At 44.8% G+C, this 26,308-nt stretch overlaps 1 protein-coding gene across 3 annotated transcripts in view; it reads left to right on the forward strand.

Annotated features, from left to right (window-relative positions):
- Positions 1–25,593, forward strand: part of LOC311117034 (stromal interaction molecule 1-like) — a 51,564-nt gene extending 25,971 nt beyond the window's left edge. The window contains exons 2-8 of one of the 3 annotated variants that reach the window (XM_084192028.1): positions 7,214–7,391; positions 17,252–17,419; positions 17,605–17,705; positions 18,244–18,479; positions 19,042–19,128; positions 23,458–23,521; positions 24,954–25,593. In XM_084192028.1, the coding sequence (XP_084048154.1) occupies positions 7,214–7,391; positions 17,252–17,419; positions 17,605–17,705; positions 18,244–18,479; positions 19,042–19,128; positions 23,458–23,521; positions 24,954–25,380 (1,261 nt within the window). In that variant the 3' untranslated portion in view covers positions 25,381–25,593. Of the gene's footprint in view, positions 1–7,213; positions 7,392–17,251; positions 17,420–17,604; positions 17,706–18,243; positions 18,480–19,041; positions 19,129–23,457; positions 23,522–24,953 lie in introns of those variants that run through there. The other 2 variants (XM_084192030.1, XM_084192029.1) reach the window with 2 other exon arrangements.
- Positions 25,594–26,308: the final 715 nt, after the last annotated feature.

Below are 26,308 nucleotides of genomic sequence, written 5' to 3' on the forward strand. Positions count from 1 at the left end.
GGTGTTGAGCCCCCTCAAGCCAATGCCTCCACACCTTTAGGGCTTGAACCACGGTGAGCAGCTCCCTGTCCCCCACGTCATAATTACGTTCCGCCGGGCTGAGCTTCTTAGAGTAAAAAGCGCAGGGCCGGAGTTTAGGGGGGGTGCCTGAGCGTTGAGACAGTACAGCCCCAATACCGGCCTCTGACGCGTCCACCTCCACCTGGAATGCTAAAGCGGGATCCGGATGCGCCAGCACCGGAGCAGAGGTGAACAGGTCCTTCAGTTTACTAAACGCCCTGTCCGCCTCAGCTGACCACTGCAAACACTCCGGGCCCCCCTTCAGCAGGGAGGTGATGGGAGCTGCCACCTGTCCAAAACCCCGGATAAACCTCCGGTAGTAATTGGCAAAACCCAAAAACCGCTGCACTTCCTTAACCGTGGTTGGAGTCTGCCAATTACGCACGGCTGAAACGCGGTCAATCTCCATCTCCACCCCTGACGCGGACAATCGATGGCCCAGGAAGGAGATGGACTCCTGGAAAAACAGACATTTCTCTGCCTTGACATACAAGTCATGCTCCAACAGCCTACCCAACACTCGACGCACCAGGGCTACATGCTCGGCTCGTGTAGAAGAGTAAACTAGTATGTCGTCAATATACACTACTACACCCTGCCCATGCAAATCCCGGAAGATCTCGTCCACAAAGGATTGGAAGACTGAAGGAGCATTCATTAACCCGTATGGCATGACGAGATACTCGTAGTGACCCGAGGTGGTACTAAATGCTGTCTTCCATTAATCTCCCTCCCTAAGCACCAAGTTGTATGCGCTCCTGAGATCCAGTTTTGTGAAGAAACGCGCTCCGTGTAATGATTCCGTCATACTCGCAATCAGAGGGAGTGGATAACTGTATTTCACAGTGATCTGATTGAGACTACGGTAATCAATACACGGGCGCAACCCTCCATCCTTCTTCTTCACAAAAAGGAAGTGGAGGGCCGTATGTATCCCTGTCTCAGAGAATTGGCTATGTATGTCTCCATAGCCACCTTCTCCTCTTGAGACAGAGGATACACATGACTACGTGGAAGTGCAGCACCTGCCTGGAGGTCTATCGCACAATCCCCCTGTCTATGAGGTGGCAATCGCGTCGCCCTAGTCTTGCTGAACACTAGTGCCAAATCATCATACTCAGGAGGAATGTGCAGTGCGGGCAATTGGTTCGGACTCTCCACCGTGGTCGCCCCTACGGAAACACCTAGACATCGCCCAACACACTGGGCAGACCACTCCTTGAGAGCCCTCTGTTGCCACGAAATGGTGGGGTCATGGGCGATTAACCAAGGAAGCCCCAGCACCACGGGATACGCAGGAGAGTCGATCAGATATAACTGAATGAACTCCTCATGACCCCCCTGCGCCTTCATCTTTAGTGGCGCTGTGACCTCCCTAATCCACCCAGATCCCAACGGACGGCTATCTAAGGCATGAATCTGGAAAGGCACATCTACTGGTCGGAGGGGAATCCCTAACTTAACACAAAAATTACGATCAATAAAATTCCCAGCTGCGCCTGAATCGACTAGCGCCTTATGCTGGGAATGAGATGCAACCTGGGGAAATACTACAGGTATACACATGTGACCAACAGAGAGCTCTGGGTGAGTTGGGCGCCTACTCACCTGAAATGACTCCCCAGTGCGTGACCTGTTACCTCGATCCCCTGGAGACCCTCCCCAGCACCGAACCGCAGTGTGTCCTCTATGGCCACAGTTGGTGCAGGGGACGGCCTCCCTCCAGATCTCTCTCCTCCTCTCTCTAGCGCCAGCACCCCCGAGCTCCATAGGGCTCGGCTCGGAGGTGCTGGGGGATGGAATGGACGGCCCCAACTCCGGACGTCCGCGGGTGGCCAGCAGGGTATCCAGACGGATTGACATGTCCACCAACTGGTCGAAGGTTAAATTGGTGTCCCTGCAGGCCAACTCTCGTCGAACGTCCTCTCGCAGGCTGCACCGATAGTGGTCGATGAGGGCCCTCTCATTCCACCCCGCATCCGCCGCTAGAGTCCGGAAGTCCAGGGCGAACTCCTGTGCGCTCCTCTTCCCCTGTCGGAGGTGGAACAGACGCTCCCCCGCCGCTTTACCCTCTGGGGGATGATCGAAAACAGCCCTGAAGCGGTGGGAGAACTCCGCGTAGCTGATGGTGGCGGCGTCTATTCCCCTCCATTCGGCATTGGCCCACTCCAAAGCCTTGCCGGAGAGACAGGAGATGAGGGCGGAAACGCTCTCGTATCCCGAGGGCGCCGGGTGTATGGTTGCCAGGTAGAGCTCCACCTGAAGGAGGAACCCCTGACACCCGGCTGCAGTGCCATCATATGCCCTCGGGAGCGAGAGCCGAATCCCACTGGACTCCGGAGCTGGTATGATGGGGCTGGCCGATGGTGGTGGTACGGTAGGAGGAGGTGTGGGCAAGCCTCCTCTCTCCAATCGGCGCAGGGTGTTCATGACTTCTTGCATGGCGGCGCCGAGTTGCTGGATCATGGCGTCCTGGCTGCTGACCCGCTCCTCCAGTGACTCGGTCACCGCCGCTGCTGCTCCTGCTGACTCCATAGGTGGTGTGTTATTCTGTCAAGGTTCTGATGTGGATGCGGTGGTGGAGTCAAGCGCAGGACACAGAGGAATAGTCAAGACGACTTTACTCAGTACCTCTTAAGGTACACACAAAATAACAGCCTCCAAAACACAAGAGGTGTAACAAATACACGAGTGCGTAAATCCCACAAAAGCCAAAGACACAGAACCTAAACATACAAGACAGGCGGACAATAACACACAAAATGCAAACCTAATACAGGGGAACTTATAGGAGACATAATCAAGACAGAATACGAGACAGGTGCACCAACTAGACATAACCAAACAAACATCGAAAACATCAAGCGGTAGTAGCTAGTACTCCGGGGACGACGAACGCCGAAGCCTGCCCGAGCAAGGAGGAGGAGCAGCCTCGGCGGTCTCCGTGACACACAGCAGCAAGGTCATTGATATACACTGAACACATTTTGTGCACAAATTTGTTTACATCCCTGTTACTGAGCATTTCTCCTTTGCCAACATAATCCATCCACCTTACAGGTGTGGCATATCAAGAAGCTGATTAAACAGCATGATCATTACACAGGTGCACCTTCTGCTGGGGACAATAAAAGGCCACTTTAAAATGTGCAGTTTTGTCACACAACACAATGCCACAGATTTTGAGGGAGCGTGCAATTGGCAAGCTGACAGCAGGAATGTCCACCAGAGCTGTTGCCAGAGAATTGAATGTTCATTTCTCTACCATAAGCTGCCTCCAATGTTAATAATAATAATAATATGCCATTTAGCAGGCGCTTTTATCCAAAGCGACTTACAGTCATGTGTGCATACATTTTACGTTGTTTAAGAGAATTTGACAGTAAGTCCAACCGGCCTCACAACCGCATACCACGTGTAACCACGCCAGCCCAGGACCTCCACATCCAGCTTCTTCACCTGTAGGATCGTCTGAGGTGGATGGGGAGGGGTGCTGAGGAGTATTTCTGTTTGTAATAATTAGTAATTTGCAGAATTCACAGGACAGGGATTTTTGAGAAACTTTTTATCCAACTTGTTTTTTGTTTTGCTGAGGATTTTTTGAGACCGGTTTCCAGAACCCTTCTGCTGCTCTCTTACATGGTTTAACTAAAGGAAAGCAGTGGTGAAATACAGAATTTAAAGATGTGAGAAAAGTCTGATAAGCAGACTCCACATTGGCCTGATTATTTTAAAAAATACCATGAAATACCATCAATCAACATCTTAAAGCACTCACAATTACTTTTGTTAAATATTTTACATTTAATGCTACTAATCATTCCCATCTGTTAATTTCCAGCTGCTAAAGAGAAGTGGCAAATTGGAAAGTGGTCAGAAATGTCAGTATAAAGTATACCTGTATTAGCCACATTATTCAAAGAATTCGTAAAAATATTATCATTAAGGGTGGCAGATGAACTGGTCACTCTTGTGATGTCCGTGGTTCTCACTTTTAAATAACTTTATGTTGTAATCACCCAATAGAAAACACATTCTATCTTCATTATTAATCAAATCCAAGGTTGATGCAAGGATGCAAATGTCAGAATTTGGTGGCCGATAGTTGCACCCAATTACCACTTTTTTACCACCAAAAAATGAACAGGAGGGAATTTCTATGAAAAGAGATTCAACAGCAATGTTATCAGAAATGTTATCAGATGTAAGTGTGAGGTCCTCTCTTACAAAGAATTGAAAACGTTTATGAACAAAAATGGACACTCCTCCTCCCACTCTTGATGTTCTACAGTGGTGAATAGCATTATAAGGAGACATAAATGTCATAAAGCATGGCTGTCTCTTCAGTCAGCCATGTTTCTGAAAGGGCAACAATGGAAAATTCATGACTGAGAGAAGACAAATAATGAACAACATGGTCATGATTTTTAGGAAATTTAAGGTAGAAAATAAGCTTGTCTTGGTGTTAGATAAACTGCTATACAGATTGTTAAATTGCTTAACGTTATCACAAGTGATAGACTCATCTCTGGTAAATATCAGGAAATTTCAATCTGGATCAACACAATCATTACATTTATCGTTCGCTTCATTAAAATATCTAATGGGTTAAAGACCATGTTATCAGGGTTCAGCAGTTTCACCACTATAGATCTGGGCCGTCCTTCGGGGAAGAAAGTGCCATTCCTATGCGGCCTCTCCATCTTGATGAGTTTAGGGTCCGGTTTGAGTTGATCTGCCAGGAGTTTCTTGGCCTTGACTTCTGTGTCCTCAATTCCAGCAATTATTCAAGGGCAGTCAAGTCTGAGTTCTCCTCAGACTTGACTGCCCTTGACCAGCACAAAAACATCCTGTGGCGTACTGCATTAGCATCAAATAGCCCCCGCGATATGCAACTTTTCAGGGAAGTTAGGAACCAATATACACAAGCAGTCAGGAAAACAAAGGCTAACTTTTTCAAACAGAAATCTGCATCCTGTAGCACTAACTCCAAAACGTTTTGGGACACTGTAAAGTCCATGGAGAATAAGAGCACTTCCTCCCAGCTGCCCACTGCACTGAGGCTAGGAAACACTATCACCACCGATAAATCTACAATAATCGAGAATTTCAACAAGCATTTTGCTATGGCTGGCCATGCTTTCTACTTGGCTACCACTATCCCGGCCACCAACTCTGCACCCTCCGCTGCAACTTGCCCAAAGCCCCCCCACGCTTCTCCTTCACACAAATTCAGACAGCTGATGTTCTGAAAGAGCTGCAAAATCTGGACCCCTACAAATCAGCTGGGCTAGACAATCTGGACCCTTTCTTTCTAAAACTAGCCGCCGAAATTGTCGCAACCCCTATTACTAGCCTGTTCAACCTCTCTTTCGTAACGTCTGAGATCCCCAGAGATTGGAAAGCTGCCGCGGTCATCCCCCTCTTCAAAGGGGGTGACACTCTAGATCCAAACTGTTACAGACCTATATCCATCCTGCCCTGTCTTTCGAAAGTATTTGAACGCCAAGTTAACAAACAGATCACCGACCATTTCGAATCCTACCGTACCTTCTCCGCTATGCAATCCGGTTTCCGAGCTGGTCATGGGTGCACTTCAGCCACGCTCAAGGTCCTAAACGATATTATAACCGCGATCGATAATAGACAGTACTGTGCAGCCGTCAAACCCACTGGCTCCAGGCCATCTATAAATCACTGATAGGCAAATCCCCACCTTATCTTAGCTCATTGGTCACCATAGCAGCACCCACCCGTAGTCTGCGCTCCAGCAGGTATATCTCACAGGTCATCCCCAAAGCCAACACCTCCCTTGGCCGCCATTCCTTCCAGTTCTCTGCTGCCAATGACTGGAACGAATTGCAAAAATCTCTGAAGCTGGAGACTCTTATCTCCCTCACTAACTTTAAGCATCAGTTGTCAGAGTACCTTACCGATCACTGCACCTGTACACAGCCCATCTGAAATTAGCCCACCCAACTACCTTATCCCTATATTGTTATTTATTTTGCTCTTTTGCACCCCAGTATCTCTATTTCCACATAATCTCTTGCACATCTAGCATTCCAGTGTTAATACTATTTGTAATTATTTTGCACTATAGCCTATTTATTGCCTTACCTCCATAACTTGCTACATTTGCACACACTGTATATATATTTTCTGTTGTATTTCTTGACTTTATGTTTTTTTACCCCATATGTAACTCTGTGTTGTTGTTTTTATCGCACTGCTTTGCTTTATCTTGGCCAGGTCGCAGTTGTAAATGAGAACTTGTTCTCAACTGGCTTACCTGGTTAAATAAAGGTGAAAAAAAAAAATGTATAATGTTATTGCGCCTCGATTGGTTTTCGAGGTAGCATCCTTTGGAAAAGTGCTTGTCAAGTGATGTTTGGAAAATTGAGAAATCCTCAGACATCGTTTTGAATGCAGTCTGGCTGGTGACATTCACGCCCTTTAGCTCCTCCACCACAGACTGTGTAAATTCCAAACTGTGTTTAAATTCCATTACATCCTTAAACAGATCATCAACCCTTTTGTTGGTAGAATCCATAAAGAGTTGCAGGAATGACTTAAAGTTATTTTCCTGCAGGTCAATTCGATCTTTATGGAATTATTTTTGTTGATCGAGTAGTTCATGGAGTGTAGTGCTTAATACGTATTCCTCTTCTGCATTGAGTTTTGCGGCATTTCTTGTCTAGTATTAGCCATGCTACAAGCTTGTTGTGAGCTAAAATTAGTTTGCGAACACAACCCACACTCTGCCTCCCAAAAACAAGCTATGCCAGTGAAATGGCAAACACACACAAGCAACACACACTTGATCACACATCCACCAGTACGATAAACAGAGAGAAAGTGGAGAACTTGCTCATTGTATGGATCCTGGCTGCACTTTACTTTACCAACTCGCAAGTTAGTGCTGTGGATACAAGCAGTATGTGGGGCAGTAAGCCAAAACACCGGTCAAAGATGCTTGGGAGAGACAGTGGTAGGAGCATTCGCTTACTCATGGAACGAGCAGTGTGAACGATGTCTGCGTGAACGTTGTCAGAGTCCTTCCGGGTGAAGAGTAGTTTATTAATCCTCTCTCTCTCTCTCTCTCTATTTCTGTTTCTCTCTCTCTCCCCCATCTCTCCCCCTCTCTCTGTAGGTTGCAGATTGCCCAGGAGGAGCATCGTAGTGTGGAGGTTGAGAAGGTAACGTTGGAGCAACGTCTGAGGGACGAGATCAACGAAGCCAAGCAAGAGGCCCAGAGACTCGGTAAGCTACGGGAGGGAACAGAGAACGAGTGGAGCAGGCAGAAATACGCTGAGGAAGAGTTGGATCAGGTACACACACTGCATACACACATACAGCACACCTGTACATACACACACCTGTTTATACACATACACCTCCACATACTGTACATACGCTGCATACACACACACACACACACACACACAAACTGCATACACACACACACATAAATAAATACAGCGCATTCGGAAAGTATTCAGACCCCTTGACTTTTTCTACATTTTGTTACATTACAGACTTATTCTAAAATGGATTAAATTGTTTTTTTCCCTCATCAATCTACACACAATACCCCATAATGACAAAGCAAAAACAGGTCTCAAATATCACATTTACATAAGTATTCAGACCCTTTACTCAGTACTTTCTTGAAGCACATTTGGCAGCGATTACAGCCTCAAGTATTCTTGGGTATAACGCTACAAGCTTGCCACACCTGTATTTGGGGAGTTTCTCCCTTTCTTCTCTGCAGATCCTCTCAAGCTCTGTCAGGTTGGATGGGGAGCGTCGCTGAACAGCTATTTCCAGGTCTCTCCAGAGATGTTCGATCGGGTTAAAGACCGTGCTCTGGCTGGGCCACTCAAGCACATTCAAAGACTAGTCATGGCTTTGTGCTTAGGGTCGTTGTCCTGTTGGAAGGTGAACCTTCGCCCCAGTCTGAGGTCCTGAGCGCTCTGGAGCAGGTTTTCATCAAGGATCTCTCTGTACTTTGCTCCGTTCATCTTTCCCTCGATCCTGTCAAGTCTCCCAGTCCCTGCCGTAGGGATGGTGCCAGGTTTCCTCCTGATGCTTGGCATTCAGGCCAAAGAGTTCAATCTTGGTTTCATCAGACCAGAGAATCTTGTTTCTCATGGTCTGAGATTCTTTAGGTGCCTTTTGGCAAACTCCAAGCGGTCTGTCAGAATGACCATTGGGTTCTTGGTAACCTCCCTGACCAAGGCCCTTCTCCCCCATGATTGCTCAGATTGGTCGGGCGGCCAGCTCTAGGTACACTCTTGGCAATTCACACCATAGAAATATATAGAGGTCTCATCTTTGTATCTGTGCCATTATGTCTAGGGCTGTTACGGTGACCGTATTAGCGCCACACCGGCGGTCATGAGTTATGACGGCAGTCAAATTCCACGTGACCGTTTAGTCACGGTAATTAGGATTCTCCAAGCTCTGATGATACTGATGGTCAATAGTAGCCTACCAAACTTGCTAATTGCCTGGTACTCAGAACTCTATTGTCCCTCTAATCACTCTGACATCAATGCAAATGTTTCGAAAATCGAATCAAACACATTTCTATAGGCTATGCAAATGCGTAAGAAAACAGAGTGAAAATGAACCACGGGAAAAGCGTCCTCCGTTCGCTATTTAAGTACTTAGATGACATGTATTTTTTTACCCCGCTCTGTTTCGAGACAGGTGCATGATAATGCTCCATTCTAAATCAGAACAAATTTCACACATATATTATGTCAAAGGTTTGGACATACCTACTCATTCCAGGGTTTTTATTTATTTTTACTATTTTCTACATTGTAGATGAAATAACACATTTGGAATCATTTACATTTACATTTTAGTCATTTAGCAGACGCTCTTATCCAGAGCGACTTACAGTTAGTGAACACATTTTTTTTTTATACTGGCCCCCCGTGGGAATCGAACCCACAACCCTGGCCATGCTCTATCAACTGAGCTACATCCCTGCCAGCCATTCCCTCCCCTACCCTGGACAACGCTGGGCAAATTGTGCACCGCCCATGAGTCTCCCGGTCGCGGCCGGCTGCGACAGAGCCTGGATTCGAACCAGGATCTCTAGTGGCACAGTTAGCACTGCGATGCAGTGCCTTAGACCACTGCGCCACTCAGGAGAATCATGTAGGAACCAAAGAAGTGTTAAACAAATAAAAATATATTTTATATTTGAGATTCTTGAAATAGCCACCCTTTGCCTTGACAGCTTTGCACACTCTTGGCATTCTCTCAACCAGCTTCACCTGGAATGCTTTTCCAACAGTCTTTAAGGAGTTCCCACATATGCTGAGTACTTGTTGGCTGCTTTTCCTTCACTCTGCCGTCCCACTCATCCCAAACCATCTCTATTTGGTTGAGGTCAGGGGATTGTAGAGGCCAGGTCATCTGACGCAGCACTCCATCACTCTCCTTCTTGGTAAAATAGCCCTTACACAGCCTGGAGGTGGGTTGGGTCATTGTCCTGTTGAAAAACAAATGATAGTCCCACTAAGCCCAAACCAGATGGGATGGCATATCGCTGCAGAATGCTGTGGTAGCCATGCTAGCTAAGTGTGCCTTGAATTCTAAATAAATCACAGGCAGTGTCCCAGCAAGACACCCCCACACCATAACACCTCCTCCTCCATGCTTTACGGTGGTAACTACACATGCAGAGATAATCCGCTCACCCACAACGCGTCTCACAGAGCCACGACGGTTGGAACCAAAAATCTCCAATTTGGACTCCAGACCAAGGGACAAATTTCCACCGGTCTAAAGTCCATTGCTCGTGTTCTTGGCCCAAGCAGGTCTCTTCTTCTTATTGGTGTCCTTTAGTAGTGGTTTCTTTGCAGCAATTTGACCATGAAGGCCTGATTCACACAGTCCCCTCTGAACAGTTGATGTTGAGATGTGTCTGTGATTGAACTTTGTGAAGCATTTATTTGGGCTGCAATTTCTGAGGCTGGTAACTCTAATGAACTTATCCTCTACAGCAGAGGTAACACTGGGTCATCCATTCCTGTGGCGGTCCTCATGAGAGTCAGTTTCATCATAGCACTTGAAGTTTTTTTGCGACTGCACTTGAAGAAACTTTGAAAGTTCTTGAAATGTTCAGTATTGACTGACCTTCATGTCTTAAAGTAATGATGGACTGTCATTTCTCTTTGCTTATTTGAGCTGTTCTTGCCATAATATGGACTTTGTCTTTTACCAAATAGGGCTATCTTCTGTGTATTAATTATTTATTTACTAACTCATTCAAAATGATAACACAAGATACAAACACGTACACGGTATAGGTAGGGATTAGAAACTTAATACAATGAAAACGGGTCCCTAGCGGACTAACACAATATGACACTTGTTACAAAAGATGGCAAGTTAAAGAGAGAGAGAGAGGGAGAGAGAAAACACTTGGATACACATGGACCTACGCTCACACTAATCCTAATACTTTGCCCCAAACTGCTGCCCGTTTGGGAAGAAAAGCTATGCATATACAGTGGTTTGCGAAAGTATTCACCCCCCTTGGCATTTTTCCTTTTTTGTTGCCTTACAACCTGGAATTAAAATTGATTTTTTATTTTTTTTTATCATTTGATTTACATAACATGCCTACCACTTTGAAGATGCAAAATATTTGTATTGTGAAACAAACAAGAAATAAGACAAATAACAGAAAACTTGCGTGTGCATAACTATCCCCCCCCCCCCCCCCCCTCCCAAAGTCAATACTTTGTAGAGCCACCTTTTGCAGCAATTAGAGCTGCAAGTCTCTTGGGGTATGTCTCTATAAGCTTGGCACATCTAGCCACTGGGATTTTTGACCATTATTCAAGGCAAAACTGCTCCAGCTCCTTCAAGTTGGATGGGTTCCGCTGGTGTACAGCAATCTTTAAGTCATACCACAGATTCTCAGTTGGATTGAGGTCTGGGCTTTGACGAGGCCATTCCAAGAAATTTAAATGTTTCCACTTAAACCACTCGAGTGTTGCTTTAGCAGTATGCTTAGGGTCATTGTCCTGCTGGAAGGTGAACCTCCGTCCCAGTCTCAAATCTCTGGAAGACTGAAACAGGTTTCCCTCAAGAATGTCCCTGTATTTAGCGCCATCCATCATTCCTTCAATTCTGACCAGTTTCCCAGTCTCTGCCGATGAAAAACATCCCCACAGCATGATGGTGTTCTCAGGGTGATGAGAGGTGTTGGGTTTGCGCCAGACATAGCGTTTTCCTTGATGGCCAAAAAGCTCAATTTTAGTCTCATCTGACCAGAGTACCTTCTTCCATATGTTTGGGGAGTCTCCCACATGCCTTTTGGCGAACACCAAACGTGTTTGCTTATTTTTTTCTTTAAGTAATGGTTTTTGTTCTGGCCATGGAGTGTACGGCTTAAAGTGGTCCTATGGACAGATACTCCAATCTCCGCTGTGGAGTTTTGCAGCTCCTTCAGGGTTATCTTTGGTCTCTTTTTTGCCTCTCTGATTAATGCCCTCCTTGCCTGGTCCGTGAGTTTTGGTGGGCGGCCCTCTCTTGGCAGGTTTGTTGTGGTGCCATATTCTTTCCATTTTTTTATAATGGATTTAATGGTGCTCCGTGGGAAGTGTTCTTCTGAGGACGGCTAATCAGCCGCGTCGATGATCCCCTGTGGGGTGATGAGAGCAGTTTAGTAGACGATGGCTTGAAGAGAGTAACAGGATGGTCCCACTTAAATTCACCTTCTTAGATACAGTACTTAGAACAGCTACTCAGCCATAACATTGATTGTTAGTGGAGGCAACTTTGTCGTCTTCACCTCGTGTTGATTTTCAGGGTCGGGACCAATATGGACTAAAGCTGCAGCTTGAGGTCCGTCTGATCTGATCATTCTTATCTCAATCTTTTATGCACTCTGGTAAAGAGGGGCATTTCCGTCATACTGACACGCTCTCTGAGCTCCCTCGGGCATGGCTAGTTACGAGGCAAAAGTATTATCATCACTATGATTTTATTAGAAAGCTAAAATCACATTCCTATCTTCACAAAAACATTGTCTTCCTCCTTGATATTTTCTACCCAAGGTAAAGGATGTAAGCCTGATATACACAGTGTAAATGCTCTTCAAGTCACAATGTTTTCATTATAACGCCTTTATACCATTTTGAATGGTATCACAAAATATACATACATTTTCCATATTCCATTTCTCATCATTCCCAATGTTTGGATGTTAAAATATATTGTCCCAATATTCAGTGTTGGATGTTGAAGTTTTTGAGCGACAAAAAGTATCTGAAACAAAGCCATTCCTTTCGCCATACTAGAATGCTAGAGATAGATTCTCCTCCTCTCTAATTTATGGCAGTATTAAGGTGTCAAGACCGGCACAGTCCCCCTGTGGGTAAGAGGGTCTGGTTATTGTCTGCCATTTGCCAAGCTGATGTGAGGCCTTTGATCCTCACCCAGGGAGAGTCATGACAGTGTTATTTCATAGTTTTGATATCTTCACTATTATTCTACAATGTAAAAATAAAGAAAAACCCTTGAATGAGTAGGTGTGTCCAAACTTTTTGACAGGTAGTGTATATGTAAAGACAATATTAAATCAAGAATAGTCTGATGGTTGACAATATTAGCCTATCATTAAAATTATAATATATTAGGCGTCACTATAGATCCGGGTTCGATCCCGGGCTGTGTCGCAGCCGGTCACAACCGGGAGTCCCATGAGGCGCCACACAATTTGCCCAGCGTCGTCCGGGTTAGGGGAGGGTTTGGCCGGCTGGGATGTCCTCGTCCCATTGCGCTCTAGCGACTCCTTGTGGTGGCCAAGTGCATGCACGCTGACTTTGATCGCCAGCTGTACGGTGTTTCCTCCGACACGTTGGTGCGTCTGGCTTCCGGGCAGTGTGGCAAGAAGCAGTGCGTCTTGGCGGGGTCGTGTTTCGGAGTTGCAGCGATAGGACAAGACTGTAACTACCAATTGGGGTGAAAAGTACCCCCCAAAACTTTAAGCACATTAATCCGCTTAACAGAGGGTGTAGAGCCTAACTGGCATACATACTTTTGAGTGTTCCCTGGGATATCAGCCCCCACTCTTCCCGGAGCAAGAAAAAGAGGTCAGCATACCTTCTGCCCAGATGTTCGTTCGTCGCTGTCGCCGTACCTGGAAGAGAGCCCGGGCCACTCTTCTCAAGACCACCTCCAGGTATCGACGACAGGCGGACCGCCATCGGACCCCTGCTCCCCGCTACCATCTTGGGCAGAGGCTATGGCTTTCCACTCGGGATCTGCCCCTCCGGTTGGAGTCCCACAAACATTCCCCCCGTTTTATCGGCCCTTTCCCCATCTCTAAGGTCCTTAGCCCCTCTGCTGTTCGCCTTCTTTTGCCCCGCATCCTCCGTATAAATCCCACTTTCCATGTATCTAGAATTATACCCCTGTCTCACAGCCCTTTGTCTCCTGTGCCGGCTCTATGCACACTCACTGGACTCTACCCACACACTTGAACATATTACACTGACACTCCAACACACACACACGCGCGCACACTACATACGCTCACACACACAAAACATACACATGCATATTGACGCCACACACTCACACATAGACACCACACACTCACACATTAACACTCTTTCACACTCTACTCATACGCTGCTGCTACTCTGTTTATTATCTATCCTGATAGCCTAGTCACTTTTACCCGTAACTACATTAGGTAGTTGAGGTAAATATTACCTCAACTACCTCGTACCCCTGCACATTGACTCGGTGCCTGTAGTCCTTGTATATAGTCTCGTTATTGTTATCTTATTTAGTTACCATTTCATTTTTTGCTAATTTTTTAACTTTGCATTGTTGGGAAAGGGCTTGTAACTAAGCATTTCATGGTAAAGTCTACACTATGGAGTCTCTGACAGCACGGGCAGTGCCATTGAGGCTATCTCCAATTTAAAGTTGCATGCGCCATGCTCTACCAACTGAGCTACAGAGGACCACCATGTGGGTAGTGGACAAGTCCACACTTCAGGTAAAAATGTAGAGTATTGAGATGCATAGCCAGCAAGAGCCCAAACATTGACATCTATTTGGCCAAAACATAGATGTCTATAATGTGCTATACTGTACTGTACTGTGCTATACTGTACTGTACCATACTGCAGGGGTTTTCAAACTGGGGTCCGTGGAGGTTCTGCAGGTGGTCCGCAATTTTGGGGGGATTTGTTTTATGTAAAAAAAAAAAATATCGCTAGCTGCAGCAGAATACCTTTGTGGACACCATTTTTATGTCTCTGCGTCCAGTATGACGGAGGTAGTTAGAGGTAGTTTCCCACAACCAATGCTAACTAGTGTTAGCGCAATGACTGGAAGTCTACAGGAAACAGTTAGCATGCTAGCTGTTCCTGTACTGCTAGCTGTTCCTGTTCATCCAACTCTGGGGAAGTAGATAAAGGGCTTCATTGCCAAAATCTCGAACTAAAAACAGTTTGTGTCAACTTAAACGACCAAAACCAGATAGAAAGCATGCAGTAAAGATATTTAACTATATATTTTTTTGAATAATACCATCTTGAGAACTAACAATCAAATAAAAGCTAGACAGTCATGGAGAATTGGAAATTCCAAAAAAACAGTCATTCAGGGCACATGCCCATTTGATTTTGTTAAAATGTTTGAGCAGAGGAACACAGCATTAGCTAAATGCATAGAATTGCAGGAAATGTGCTTTAAAACAAAAAAATTGTCTCTCAGCTCCATGCCAAACTGTGTAGAATTGCAGAAAGTTAGCTTTACAAAAGCAACATTTTCTTTAGGCTGCCAAGATACCTTTCTAGCTAATAGACTATGTTAGAGTTTACACTTCCTCTTCCAATGAACTGTGCGGAGGTCCAAAAAATTTAACTGTCTACCAAATCTATTCATTTAAAAATGTTGATTACTTCTACTTGCCATTATCATTATAATTTTTTTTGCTAACATATGATGGGGGTCCCTGGGTTGCCGGTTTGCCTGGGTGGGGGTCCCTGGGCAAGAAAAGTTTGAAAACCCATTCCCTACTGTACTGTACTGTACTCTACTGTACTGTGCTTTACTGTACTGTACTGTACTCAAATTTACTCTTACAATTGAAGAAAGGACCCATGGACTCTTGATCTAGTGGTCTTCAAATTCGGTCTTTAACATGTCATGGTCTCAACTCACTGGGCCTGGGTCTGGATCTTTGGACCAATGTCCTGTATAAATCTTGATCTTGGCCCCTGAATATTGCATTAGTCTTTGGTTTACAAACCATAGGCAACCCAATTTGAAGAAGACAATGCTCTCTGATTATTGGCTGATCACTTCCAACCCAAAGGAATCCCCACTCAGTTGACTACTTTTAAATAGTGGAAGCCCTCAATGGCCCTCAATGGCAATGTCTTATTTCCATATAGAGTCCTATTTATCTCTACAATTGACACCGAAACGCCTGTTATTTTGGCAGAGTAAGGATAGGTAAAGTGATAATTTAAACATCTAACAACATAATAGAATGTATGCATAAGTAAATGTATGCCTAAGTAATATAATCAACAAGTTTCAGATTCATACAATCAACATTTAACATTTTATAGAGAACAATAGAGATTATATTTATCTAAATTAAATATTAAAGTTTTGAAAATCAGGCTAAAAAACATGTTTTTATTATTTTGTTAATTTGGTATGCAAATACATTTAAAAAATGAAAGATTTGAGGTGACAGACAGTGACACATGGACAGACAATGACACATTCAATACCGCCTTGCACACAATTGCCTGCATCTAGCTGATCTAGGGTGTAGTCATTAGTACAGCAGTTGCAAACGACAATTTCTAGTGGACAAATTCAGGTATGGTTATCCCCGGTTTGTTCTGTTTGCTTCCGTTTATGAAACGTTTTTCAACAGAATCAGTGGTATGAATACACCCCTGATCACGCGTAAACACAGTTCACTTTCATAGCAGCCACGTTGTATTCCTTCTCACTCACTCAATCTATGCACTCTCCTCCTCTCACCTTTTCCGTTCGTTTGTGGACTTCAATGCACAACACATCAGCTGTAAGCTGACCAGGCGAAAAAACCTACACAGCCTACATCATTGTCACCATATTAGCTAAAGTAACGTCATAGCTAATAGAACTAACGCGTTAGTAAACCCACTACAATCATGCAGTAACGTTACAGTGTATAGTCAGTAAGCAGTTTAGCAGTTAAACTGGCGGGCCCCGGTGGCAATAAATTAGTAAAACCAAAAGCTTACCTTGACTTGGAAGAGTGCCAGTGTTGTGTTTGATAGTCATAGCCAGCTAGCTAACATAGCATGTTTGAGCAGGGTGTTTGAGTAGGCTAAACTAGTTGGCTGCATTTGCTAGCTAAGTAAGTGAAACTGAAAGTGAAAAAAAATGACACTCTCTTGCTTCTCCTTCATTTTTGAATAAATTAATTTGTTCAAAACTGTTCAACTATTGTCTTTCTCTCTCTTTGAGTCAACTACTCACCACATTTTATGCACTGCAGTGCTAGCTAGCTGTAGCTTATGCTTTCAGTACTAGATTCATTCTCTGATCCTTTGATTGGGTGGACAACATGTCAGTTCATGCTGCAAGAGCTCTAATAGGTTGGAGGACGTCCTCTGGAAGTTGTCATAATTACTGTGTAAGTCTATGGAAGGGGGTGAGAACCATGAGCCTCCTAGGTTTTATATTGAAGTCAATGTACCCAGAGTAGGATGGAAGCTAGCTGTCCTCCGGCTACACCATGGTGCTACCCTACAGAGTTCTGTTGAGGCTACTGTAGACCTTCGTTGCAAAACAGTGTGTTTTAATCAATTATTTGGTGACGTGAATATATTTAGTATAGTTTTACTATTTTTATTTTTATAAAATTCACTGAGGATGGTCCTCCCCTTCCTCCTCTGAGGAGCCTCCACTGACCTGCATACACACTTCTATACACACCTACACACACACTCATACACACACATAGCATACACTCGTGTGTATGTCTGTGAGCGTACATGGGTGTGTGTGTGTGTATGTGTATACGTGTGTGTCCATCTGTTTGTTTGTGTGTGCATGCACGTGTGCGTACGTCCGTGTGTGCGTATACCTGTGTATATACGTGTGTTTGTGTGTGTGTGTGTGTATCCAGGTGCGTATGGCCCTGAAGAAGGCAGAGCGGGAGCTGGAGTCTCGGGCCTGCTGGTCTCCCCCTGAGGCCCTTAAGACATGGCTGCAGCTGACCCACGAGATAGAGGTCCAGTACTACAACATCAAGAAACAGAGCGCTGAGAAACAACTACTGCAGGCCAAAGAGGGGGTGAGACACACACATACATACAGAAACATTCACATACACAGAAACACACACACACAAACCTGGTGAGAAAGTTGATGTTGGTGGTTTTGTGAATTATGATGGTGCTGCTGCTGCTGCTGCTGCTGATGATGATGATGATGATGGTGATGATGATGATGATGATGATGATGATGGTGATGATGTAGGCTGACAAGATCAAGAAGAAGAGGAGCACTCTGTTTGGGACATTCCATGTGGCGCATAGCTCCTCCCTGGATGACGTTGATCACAAGATCCTGACTGCCAAGTAAGTTCAGCCAACTGACTTTACTTTGTTCAGCCAACCGACTTTACTTTGTTCAGCCAACCGACTTTACATTGTTCAGCCAACTGACTTTACTTTGTTCTGCCAACTGACGTTACCTTTTTCAGCCAGATTACTTTACTTTGTTCAGCCAACTGACTTTAAATTGTTCAACCAACAGACTTTACTTTGCTCAGCTAACAGACTTGACCTTGTTCAGCCAACTGACTTTACCTTGTTCAGCCAACTGATGTTCTATAGAAGGGAAAAGCACATCTTAGTTAGCGAGGTGCAGGCCGGCAGAACAAAACGATTCATAAAAAGACGGTAGCCGCACACGCTTACATTTTAGAATTCAGTCAACCAATGTTTTGACAGCAAGCTGCCTCCATAAAAGTTTCTGAGTTCCAGCCAAGTGACTTTACCTTGTTGGGTTACGCACCTGTACTTGAGGCTCTCTCCATTTCTCTCTCTGCCCCTTACTCTGTCTTCTCTCTCTCCTCTTGTCTGTCACCCTCCCCCCGCCCCCTCCCCTCTCTAGGCAGGCTCTGGGTGAGGTGACGGCTGCACTGAGGGAGAAGCTTCACCGCTGGCAGCAGTTGGAGTCTCTTACAGGCTTACCATTGGTCAATAACCCCGGTCTGCCCGCCCTGGCCAACGCCCTCAACCTAGACCCCGCCTTCCTGGGCCTGCACCCGCCCACCCCGCAGCACCTAATCCTATCAGACGATTTAGATGACATGGGCGAGGATATCCTGTCCCCAGGGACGCTGCGGTGTACGTGTCATCACTTTGCGCCACTCCGCCCACCGACACAACATCACTCTGTATCATATTGCGTATTAGTGGCTCCGGGATGAAGTTTCCCCGTGGTACAGATCGAGGATCAGCTTCCCCTCCCTCAATCCTAACCTTAACTATTAGTGTGGAAAATGCAAAACTGTCCCAAGATCAGCGTCTAGGGGCAACTTCACCCTATACTGAATTAGTGTTGCTGGCTGTGAAAGTGCAATGCAACCACCCTCCTGTCCTGTCCTGTATGTGTACAGAGTTGATTGTATCAATCATCTCACACCTGTACACAGACAGTACAGAAGAGCAGACACACGTCTCACCTTCTAATTTAGTTTGTCCAAAAAACACCTCTTCCTGAACAAGTGATTTGTATCTGTCTGATGTGACGGATTGTTGATTTGTACTGGTGATTTGCTGTGCCAGGTCAATGGCATCCTATCTTCTCTCCACTCTGCCTCCTTATTGGATGATCTCCTCATATTCTGTGTCCTGATTGGTTGGTTTCCTCACATTCATCATCTGTACCGTGATTGGCTATCCTCAGACGCGGCCTGGCAGATGGACCGGCGAGTGAGTGACCTCTGGCCAATGAGCGGCATCTCCGACAGCCAATCCCCATGGAAGTATTCTGGTTGGGCCCACCCTCCTTTACTCTCCTTGCAATCCTAACCAAGCACTACCTCTGTACCCTCCCAACCCCCCTTTTCTCTTTCTTTCCTCTGTGGATTCTCCCACACAGACTATTCCACTACCTGTGGAATAGTCCACTGCCTCTCAGGAGTAGGGGGGTTGAGCCGGACAGGGGGGTTGATCTTATCTTGTGGAGAAGCGACAAGAATTTGCTACTTTATATCCGCTTATCACATGCCCTCTCTCTTTCTCTCCTTCCCTCTCTCTTTCTCTCCTTCTCTCTCCCCCTATCTCTCTACACATCAGACATTCTGTCCACCTGGAAGACTCTTGTTACTCCTTTTTCACTCTTCCTTCAGAAAGGAGTACTTATTATTTATCCTCCTCTCCTGTCCTCCCTCTGTTGCAGACTAACCTCCACTTGCAGGTCTACAGCTTTTCTGTCCCTCCACATATTCTGGCTGGTACACCAAGATATTTGCACATTGGGTTTTCAGTCAGAACACTTTATTTTCTCAGAACATACAGAAGCCTGATAAAATAAGATTTCTAGCATGTCTGTCACTTCCTATATACACTGAGTTTACAAAACATTAGGAACACCTTACTAATATTGAGTTGCACCCCATTTGCCCTCAGAACTGCCTCAATTTGATGGCGCTGGAACTCTCCAAGGTGTCGAAAGCGTTCCACAGGGATGCTGGCCCATTTTGACTCCAATGCTTTCCACAGTTGTGTCAAGTTGCCTGGATGTCCTTTGGGTGATGGACCATTCTTGATACACACAGGAAATTGTTGAGCGTGAAAAACCCAGCAGTGTTGCAGTTCTTGACACACTCAAACTGGTGCGCCTGGCACCTACTACCATACCCTGTTCAAAGGCACTTAAATATTTTGTCTTGCCCATTCACCCACTGAATGGCACACACACAAACCATGTCTCAATTGTCTCAAGGTTTAAAAATCCATCTTTAACCTGATTGGTGGATTTAACAAGTGACATCAAAAAGGGATCATAGCTTTCACCTGGATTCACCTGGTCAATCAATGTCATGGAAAGAACAGGTGTTCCGAATGTTGTACACTCAGTGTATATACAGTATCTGTGCCGAAACTCTCATACTACAACAGACTGCCCATTTTAAAATGAAATCAAAATGAGTTTCATTCAAATCAAATCAAATCAAATTTTATTTGCCACACGCGCCGAATACAACAGGTGTAGACATTACCGTGAAATGCTTACTTACAGCCCTTAACCAACAATGCATTTATAAAATAAATCAACAACAACAAAAAAGTGTTGAGAAAAAAAGAGCAGAAGTAAAATAAAATAACAGTAGGGAGGCTATATACAGGGGGGTACCGGTGCAGAGTCAATGTGAGGGGGCACCGGCTAGTTGAGGTAATATGTACATGTGGGTAGAGTTAAAGTGACTATGCATAAATAATTAACAGAGTAGCAGCAGCGTAAAAAGATGGGGTGGGGGTGGGGGGGCAGTGCAAATAGTCCAGGAGTCTTATGGCTTGGGGGTAGAAGCTGTTGAGAAGCCTTTTGGACCTAGACTTGGCGCTCCGGTACCGCTTGCCGTGCGGTAGCAGAGAGAACAGTCTATGACTAGGGTGGCTGGAGTCTTTGACAATTTTGAGGGCCTTCCTCTGACACCATTGCTGCATTTTCAATGTACATTATATTAAGAACTTTTTTTTAAAGAATATAAACTATTGGAACCAAGACTTAAAAGGAACTAGAGGGTGGGACTAAAAACAACAAGATAACTAATGTAAAATATACTGTGTCCGTAAAATGTACACTACCGGTCAAAGGTTTTAGAACACCTACTGATTCAAGGGTTTTTCTTTATTTTTACTATTTTCTACATTATATATTTGAGATTCTTCAAATAGCCACCCTTTGCCTTGATGACCGCTTTGCACACTCTTGGCATTCTCTCAACCAGCTTCATGAGGTAGTCACCTGGAATGCATTTCAATTAACAGGTGTGCCTTCTTAAAAGTTAATTTGTGGAATTGATTTCCTTCTTAATGTGTTTGAGCCAATCAGTTGTGTTGTGACAAGGTAGGGAGGGTATACAGAAGATAGCCCTATTTGGTAAAATACCAAGTCCATATTATGGCAAGAACAGCTCAAATAAGCAAAGACAAACGACAGTCCATCATTACTTTAAGACATGAAGGTCAGTCAATGCGGAACATTTCAAGAACTGAACGTTTCTTCAAGTGCAGTCGCAAAAACCATCAAGCGCTATGATAAAACTGGCTCTCATGAGGACCGCCAAAGGAATGGAAGACCCAGAGTTACCTCTGCTGTAGAGGATAAGTTCATTAGAGTTTTCCAGGCTCAGAAATTGCAGCCCAAATAAATGCTTCACAGAGTTCAAGTAACAGACACATCTCAACATCAACTGTTCAGAGGAGACTGTGTGAATCAGGCCTTCATGGTCGAATTGCCTCAAAGAAACCACTACTAAAGGACACCAATAATAAGAAGAGACCTGCTTGGGCCAAGAAACACAAGCAATGGACATTAGACTGGTGGAAATGTGTCCTTTGGTCTGGAGTCCAAATTTGAGATTTTTGGTTCCAACCGCCGTGTCTTTGTGAGACGCGGTGTAGGTGAACGGATGATCTCCGCATGTGTATTTCCCACCATAAAGCATGGAGGAGGAGGTGTTATGGTTTGGGGGTGCTTTTCTGGTGACACTGTCTGTGATTTATTTAGAATTCAAGGCACACTTAACCATCATGGCTACCACAGCATTCTGCATCGATATGCCATCCCATTTGGTTTGGGCTTAGTGGGACTATCATTTATTTTTCAACAGGACAATGACCCAACACACCTCCAGGCTGTGTAAGGGCTATTTCACCAAGAAGGAGAGTGATGAAGTGCTGCATCAGATGACCTGGCCTCCACAAGCCCCCGACCTCAACCAAATTGAGATGGTTTGGGATGAGTTGGACCGCAGAGTGAAGGAAAAGCAGCCAACAAGTGCTCAGCATATGTGGGAACTCCTTCAAGACTGTTGGAAAAGCATTCCAGGTGAAGCTGGTTGAGAGAATGCCAAGAGTTTGCAAAGCTGTCATCAAGGCAAAGGGTGGCTATTTGAAGAATCTCAAAAATAATATATTTAGATTTGTTTAACACTTCTTTGGTTACTACATGATTCCAAATGTGTTATTTCATAGTTTTGATGTCTTCACTATTATTCTACAATGTAGAAAATAGTAAAAATAAAGGAAAACCCTTGAATGAGTAGGTGTGTCCAAACTTTTGACTGGTACTGTATATACTGTATTTACAAAAAAATATATGGGGAATTGGAAATGATGCAGACAATGACATTGATGGAAGCTACAATCTATCTGCAATATTAAAGCTGATCTACCCCCTAAAAAATAAATAAATAAATAAAAAATACTTAAAAGGAACTGTTGGAGCATAACTAACGAAATTACCGTTAAAGGAAATGTACGCTTAATCCAATATAAACAAATGTATAGAATTCATTATACAAGAGACATAATTCACAAATTCTACAGCACAATGACAGAGTCATGTCTTAAGTGTAAAACTAATATTGACTCAATAATCCATGCTTTCTGGGAATGCTATAAAGTCCAAAAGTTATGGGCGGAGCTAGAAAGTTGTCTGTCAGAAGTACAATGTAAATGTACTTTTAATCCGTCTGTCTGCATATTTCAAGACATGGCATATGGGGGTGTAGTGAGATACCCAATGGGAAAAAACGTATACTAAAACATGGAAATCAATCAATCCGCCATCATTAACACATTGGAAATTTTTTATGATTTATTATTGAAATATTGAAATAGCATGGTTGACCGAGGAACACTAATTGGTGCAATTTAAGGCCAAGTGGCAAACAATAATGCAGACACTAGGGATGGGGGTGTGAGCATGCGGGTCTGGACAGATGAGATGTAGTCGTTTGTGTGCGTCTGTAAGTTGTTGTTCGTATGTATAAGGCTGTATTTGGAAAAAATTATAATAATAATAATACAGCAAACATTACTGTAAACATACATGGGACTCTGTCTGCTAAGGACTTTTGTCTTTTTCCAACGGTGCAGTTGAGTCTGGCCCTGCACACTCCCACCTCCAGTCTCAGCTTCATTATGCCTAAACACTCCCAGGCTTTATCAGTACAGTATCATACCCTTATATCACATCCCTCTCTGTGGAGGATAATACTGTATTTGCGTATCATTGTGCAATAAGGATGTGTGTGCATGTGTGTCTGCAGTATACAGTGTATAACGTTTTTGTGTTCCTTCCCTCCTTAAGCTCCCAACCTGATGCCCCTGCGACAGCGGCCGGGAGACCCCTCGCTGGCCCTGGGCTTTCAGAGGTTGGTAGAGGGGCTGGGCTCACCCGGAGGTCCTCAGGGCAAGCGGTTTTGCAGCCACTCCTTTGGCCAGCTGGAGTTCCTTCCTATGCATTCTCTCTCTTCCGCCCTCCCTCTCCCATCCCTCCCCATTCGCTGTCTGTTTTTCCATTCTGCTCTTCCGCTCCTCCTATTTCCAGTCTCTGGAGGCTTTTTCTGATCTCCCACCCACAGGGGGCGCTACAGCCAGTCCACAACGCTCTGGTAGCTTTGGGTACACACACAAACACAGCCAGCAGCTTTGTGTACACACACACACACACTCACAGCCAGACCCCAACACTCAGACTCCTGCAGCTTTGGGTACCCATCTCTCTCAGCATGGCGACACGTTCAAGCATAGAGTAACACACACACCCAGTCATGCAAGCACACATACACACACACACACACACACACTCAGCATGACTTGGATGAGCTGACCTGGCTTGACCCATGCATGTTTCTCATATATGTCTCTTTTATGAGATTTTGTAGTTGCATTATCATATGCATTATATTTTTACATTTTAGTCATTTAGCAGACACTCTTATCCAGACCGACTTCCCTTCTTCTCTTTATTCTCCCCTCTCCATTCCTTACCTTGCCCCTCTCCCTTTACCCCCCCTCCCTCACCCCTCTCCCTTTACCTCCCCCTCCCTCACCCCTCTCTCTTTACCTCCCCCTCCCTCACCCTCTCCCTTTACCTCCCCCTCCCTCACCCCTCTCCCTTTACCTCCCCCTCCCTCACCCCTCTCCCTTTACCTCCCCCTCCCTCACCCCTCTCCCTTTACCTCCCCCTCCCTCACCCCTCTCTCTTTACCTCCCCCTTCCCTCACCTATTTACATTTTACATTTTAGTCATTTAGCAGACGCTCTTATCCAGAGCGACTTACAGTTAGTGAGTGCATACATTTCATACTTTTTCATACTTTTTTCATACCTATCTTCCTTTACCTAACTCAGGGATGGGCAACTTTGATGGGGGTGGGGCCCAAATAAATCTGAACTGATTATGAGGGGCTGCAGTGGTCTGCGTACCCACATCCATACCCAAACATGCAGCCAGAGCTGGACCTAGCCTTTTGGTGGCCCTAAGCTAAATGTTTTACATTTTGGAAATTGATCCGCAGGCCTACAAAAGTTGCCCATCCCTGACCTAACTCATCCCTCACCCCTCTCCATTTAACTACCCCATCCCTCACCCCTCTCCATCCCCTAATCCAGTATGTGCTCCCCCCGCTAACTGCATTTATCTGTAGATCTAGTTTCTAGAGTAAAGATCTGATTTCAATTTGCTGCTTTTTATGAGCTTGTTTTTACTGACAATGTTTTATGTATCTTATCAGCCTCTCTCTCTCTCCCTCTCTCGCTCTGTCTCTCCCTCTCTCTCTTGCTCTTCTCTCCATCCCTCAGGGATCTGAACCGGTCTGACTCAGACTCCTCCCTCTTCCTGTCCCAGAGCGAATCACAGCGCACCTATATATCTAAGCCCCTCCCCCTCCCATCAAAGCCCCTCCCCCAGCAGGGCCACAGCTCCAATGGGAGCAGGGCTCGCATCGACAGCCCCCTGATGATGTCATATGGCCTGGAGAAGAGCTCCAGTCTCGGGGAGCTCCGTGGCGGAGGAAGTCCCACCCTCGCCCCTGCTTACTCCACACACTCCCTATGCCCCGCCTCCTTTAACCCTGATGCGCAGTCGGGGAAGGGGGACAGCCGTATCCCCAACATGCAGGCCAAGAAGAGCCCCCTGGAAGAGGACAGCTGTTCCACGGGCGAAGAGATCGACTCGGCCAACGGGCGCAAGAAACACACCTTCACGATCTTCAAGAAGAGGAAGTAGACGTAAAATCACTCCGTCCTCACAGAGAGGCACCACAGAGGAAGAGCTACGTTCCCATCGTTCACACTATAGGCTAGCATACCACTTCGAATGCATGCCCAATACACTGGTTTATTCTAAGGGGTCTACAACTAGTATGGATATTAGAACATGGCCATGGACTAAGAAGAAATAAGTGACATGGTCTAAAGACATAAATAAATTACATGAATGAAAAAAAAAAAAAAAAGTTTCATAGAGTAAATAAAAAAAAATAAGTTACATGGATAAAAAATTAAAAATAATACGTTTCATAGACTAAAGAAAAATAAATAAGTTACATGGACTAAAGAAGACCAAGTTAAATGACATTTACATGGACACAATTCTCACTGCAAAGCTTCACTCATCTGTTGCCTTACAGGAGGTGTCTCTCTCTGGACATACCAGTTCAAATAGACAGACAGACTCCCAGTCTTTTCTAATAGCTTTTTTGCTATTTTTTTTGCTAATTTGCTTTTTATACAGCATTACCGCTGTAGCTTAAAAACAGAGTAGGCCAAGCCTTGAAGAAATGTTTTAAGCTTTAAATGCAACTGCAGCAATAATTAAAATATTGTTTATAAAGTATTTACAATTATAATGCGATTAAGATGTTTGTGACCATACAGGCCAGCAAGGTTTTATTTGATATTAATTTTGTAATTTCTCAATTTAAGGGTACTTAAGTGTTTTTTGTTGTTTTTAAGGGGGTCTGGTACTAGGTACTTTACTTTTCCGGGGGCTGTGGGTACAGATAGATCACATATATTCAATTTTTATATATTTGAATGGAGTTGATTTATATTTATTTAGCATGGGTGTGGATAAGGATTGGAGTAATGGTGAATGTTAAACATAATGGGGAGTGAATTCCTGGAAACAGATTAAGCTTAGTCCTGGATTGAAG

This window comes from Coregonus lavaretus (assembly GCF_964263955.1).
Source record: "Coregonus lavaretus genome assembly, contig: HAP1_SCAFFOLD_2489, whole genome shotgun sequence".
Classification (NCBI taxonomy): domain Eukaryota; kingdom Metazoa; phylum Chordata; class Actinopteri; order Salmoniformes; family Salmonidae; genus Coregonus; species Coregonus lavaretus.